This window comes from Phragmites australis, chromosome 3 (genome assembly GCF_958298935.1).
Source record: "Phragmites australis chromosome 3, lpPhrAust1.1, whole genome shotgun sequence".
Taxonomy (NCBI): domain Eukaryota; kingdom Viridiplantae; phylum Streptophyta; class Magnoliopsida; order Poales; family Poaceae; genus Phragmites; species Phragmites australis.
Genome location: NC_084923.1, coordinates 12320840 through 12324362, shown reverse-complemented (window position 1 = coordinate 12324362; position 3523 = coordinate 12320840). Strand labels below are relative to the sequence as shown.

At 45.3% G+C, this 3523-nt stretch overlaps 1 protein-coding gene across 1 annotated transcript; it reads left to right on the top strand.

Moving 5' to 3' along the window:
- Positions 1 to 587: 587 nt before the first annotated feature.
- On the top strand, positions 588 to 1779 carry LOC133910991 (cysteine-rich repeat secretory protein 55-like). Its single transcript, XM_062353225.1, has 2 exons — positions 588 to 970; positions 1090 to 1779. Exons 1-2 carry the CDS (start codon positions 633 to 635, stop codon positions 1544 to 1546), a joined length of 795 nt encoding a protein of 264 aa, XP_062209209.1. The 5' UTR covers positions 588 to 632; the 3' UTR covers positions 1547 to 1779.
- The last annotated feature ends 1744 nt before the right edge of the window (positions 1780 to 3523 follow it).

The following is a 3523-nucleotide window of genomic DNA, read 5'->3' as shown; positions in this document are numbered from 1 at the left end:
TTGAAATATACCATTACAAATCCGGTATTTGAAAATATGTTATTATAAATCTCCTGAAATTATTCTATGCCATTACTGTTATAAATCAGGCACATCTCATAATGGCATGATCCAATTTCAGGATATTTGTAATGGCATAAATTCAAATTTTAAGAGATTTGTAATGATATGATCTATTTTTTAGAAAATTTGTAATGACATGAACCTAATTTCAAAAGATTTACAATAACATATTTTCAAATACCAAATTTGTAATGATATATTTTAAAACCACAATAGTTATAATAACATGAATATAATTATCGGTCGTCTAGCTCGCAATGGCATGGCGCCAAGCCGTCAGCGAGCCATCTAGCTCGCAATGTCTGCAAATGCCCACTCGTGGACCAGCAGCTGATTGATCAGTCAGCAGTACCAGTGTGGCTAGCCCACGGTCTCATATGGTCATACTACCGTCAAGAAGTCGACATCAAGTGTTGCATGCAACCAAATAAACAGTCAAAGAAAGGCGGCAAGCACTTCTCACGTCCTATCCGCACTCCCTCTATATAAGCTCCAGCCATTCTTCACAAGTGGAGCCACGCAAATCACTAGCAGCGAAAGATAGCATACACTCGAGCTTGATTCATACAATGGCATTTAGCGGAGCCTGCCGCTGCCTGCTACTTGTCTTTCTGGCTCTGCTCCCTCTGGGCATGGCCGCGGACTCCATCGGCAGCTACTGCGCCGGAAACAGCTACGCGGTAAGCAACAAGGCCGTGGCCAGCATCAACGCTGTCCTGGCCGACCTCGTCGCCACGGCCTCCACCGGAGGCTACGCCACGTCCACGGCCGGCAAGGGCAACAACGTCATCTACGGCCTCGCGCAATGCCGCGGTGACGTCTCCGCCAGCGACTGCGCGGCCTGCCTTGCCGACGCCGCCAGCCAGCTCCCCAGCACCTGCAGCTACAGTTCCGACGCGAGAATCTGGTACGTGCAGATGCATGCATATATATCACTCCTTTGACTCAAAGATAGACGGAGAGATGTATGACGAACATATCAAAAGAACTTGGCATGACATGCACCGTACTTCGGTATTTGTGCAGGTACGACTACTGCTTCATGCGGTACGAGAACGCCAACTTCATCGGCCAGGCGGACACGGACGCCGGCGTGGTGCTCGTGAATGTGCAGGCGATGGACAACGCGAAGTCGTTCGAGAAGGCGGTGGGCAAGGTGATGGGCAAGGTGACGGCGCAGGCGTCGGCGGCCGGCAGCGCGGGGCTCGGGCGGGACAAGGAGCAGTACACACCGTTCGTGTCCATCTACGGGCTCGCGCAGTGCACGCGTGACCTGGCCCCGCTGACGTGCGCGCAGTGCCTGTCCACGGCGGTGTCCAGGTTCGGCGACTACTGCGGCGCGCAGCAGGGGTGCCAGATCAACTACAGCAGCTGCAGGGTGCGCTACGAGATCTACCCGTTCTACTTCCCCCTCGCCGCCGGCGGCGGCGGCCGCGCCACCACTGATATGACAAAGTACACCAAGATCGTCGTGCACCCTTGATAGATCTACGGGGTGCATGGTGTGCATGCATGCGTGCTTGCATGCCTGTGGACACATACGTAAGTAGTAAGTTGGTAGTTAAGTGACTAGTTTGATGTTACAGCAGCGAATAAGGCTATAAGAAATATATAGCCTTCGCGTGCTGCAACTGGGAATAAAGATGTACTCCTACTAAGTAGTGTAAGTACGTCTGCAAGGAATAATTTTAACGAGTCAACTATATTATTCCGTGCTTCCAAGTCTGCAAGGAATAATTTTAACGAGTCAACTATATTATTCCGTGCTTCCAAGTCTGCAAGGAATAATTTTAACGAGTCAACTATATTATTCCGTGCCTCCAAGTTTTATGTTTCGATCGACATGCATATATTGATCGTTTCCGCTTGTGAATCTCTCACTACGTGAAAAATAAATAAATAAGACATTACATAAGTGAATATGACTCGTCACTTATGATAAAAATGACAGGTCGTAGTTATGACCCGTCACTAATACTAGTTATTGGTGACAGTGAAAATTTGACCTATCACCAATGACGACTCATCACTCATAGGTCATCGTAGGCCAGTCATTGGTGACGGGTCAAGTTTTAACCCGTCACTAATGACTAACTCATCAGTGACGGGGCTCATAGACCTGCCATAAGTGACAGATCAAGTTATGACCCGTCACTAATGATGTTATTCAGAAATACAGAAAATGATTCAAACATTGCATTTTTTTATTTAATTTTATTTTTCTCACTTCAGAAGCACTAGAATATGAACCATCGTATATTTTGCTCAAGTTTGATGTAAGGGGTAACGGCTATAGACACAAACGCTCATTCTGAAAACGGTACAGAAACTTTCGGAGGTGAGAACTTAATCTTCCAAGCCATTTTAGGCCTCGAAAAATTAGCCGAACCCGACAAAGTGGGGGAGAAACGGATGTAACTTTTTCTGTAGATGTCCGTAGAGTAAAAAAATATCAAAATCAGAGTCCGTATGTAAAAGTTATGGTCATTTAACCGAAGACACTCTGAGTCAACTGATTTTTATGTCAATTGTAAAATTAACATTGTTGACGGGTCATAACTATGACCTGTCACTTATGACCCTCGGTAAAATAGTTAAAAGGATATTTTATCCGAGTCTCTTCAGGACGCACGTGAGGTTGAGGTAGTTAGGTAGCTACGCACGCGAAGGGCTGTCGCGAGTTAGATTCCCACGGAATGCACATTCTAAAAACAACCTGAAAAATAGGTAGAGATACGTGGTGAGTGGTGATAGGCATGAGTTGGATTTGCTTAGGTGAAAAATATATTTTTTGACTTTTTTTTCACATCCAAAAAGCGCGAAAACCGTCTATCAATCATAAGTGACGGGTCACAAATAAGTCATAAGTAACGGGTCACAGTTGTGACCCATCACCAGTGACCTTAATAAGTGACGAGTCAAAATTTTTACCCGTCACTTATTATATATCATCAATAACACGTTTAGAATGATAGATACATGATCCATCATCATGACGGTCTATTTTTCACGTAGTTTCTGTTTATTTCTTTGGTCAGTTATGTATGTTCCTTAGAAGAACATACAGTACGATGCTGTCCGCTAGCTCACGCAAAATTTGAGTGATATTTTCATATGCACAACACGCCTCGATCCTGTGCCTATTGAAATGAGCCACACACTGCACCAGTGCACTGGGTGTGAATCGAAGATGACAAAAAAAACTGCTGCATAGTGAAGTAAGCTTGGACTTAAGAGTCAACTCTGCAGTGCACTGCAGTGTGCATTATTGGCTATCTGCATGTCTGTCATTTTCGTGTTGAGTTAACTGTCCAAACCATCGTTGAACTTGAAGTCAGGGGATGCATGCGCGGAAAGAGCGAATTATCTCAAGTCAATACTTGATGCCAGCTGCATATGTAGCGGCAGTACGACGTGATTGGTGCCGAAACGACGCGATATACCTAACAAACATTCAAAG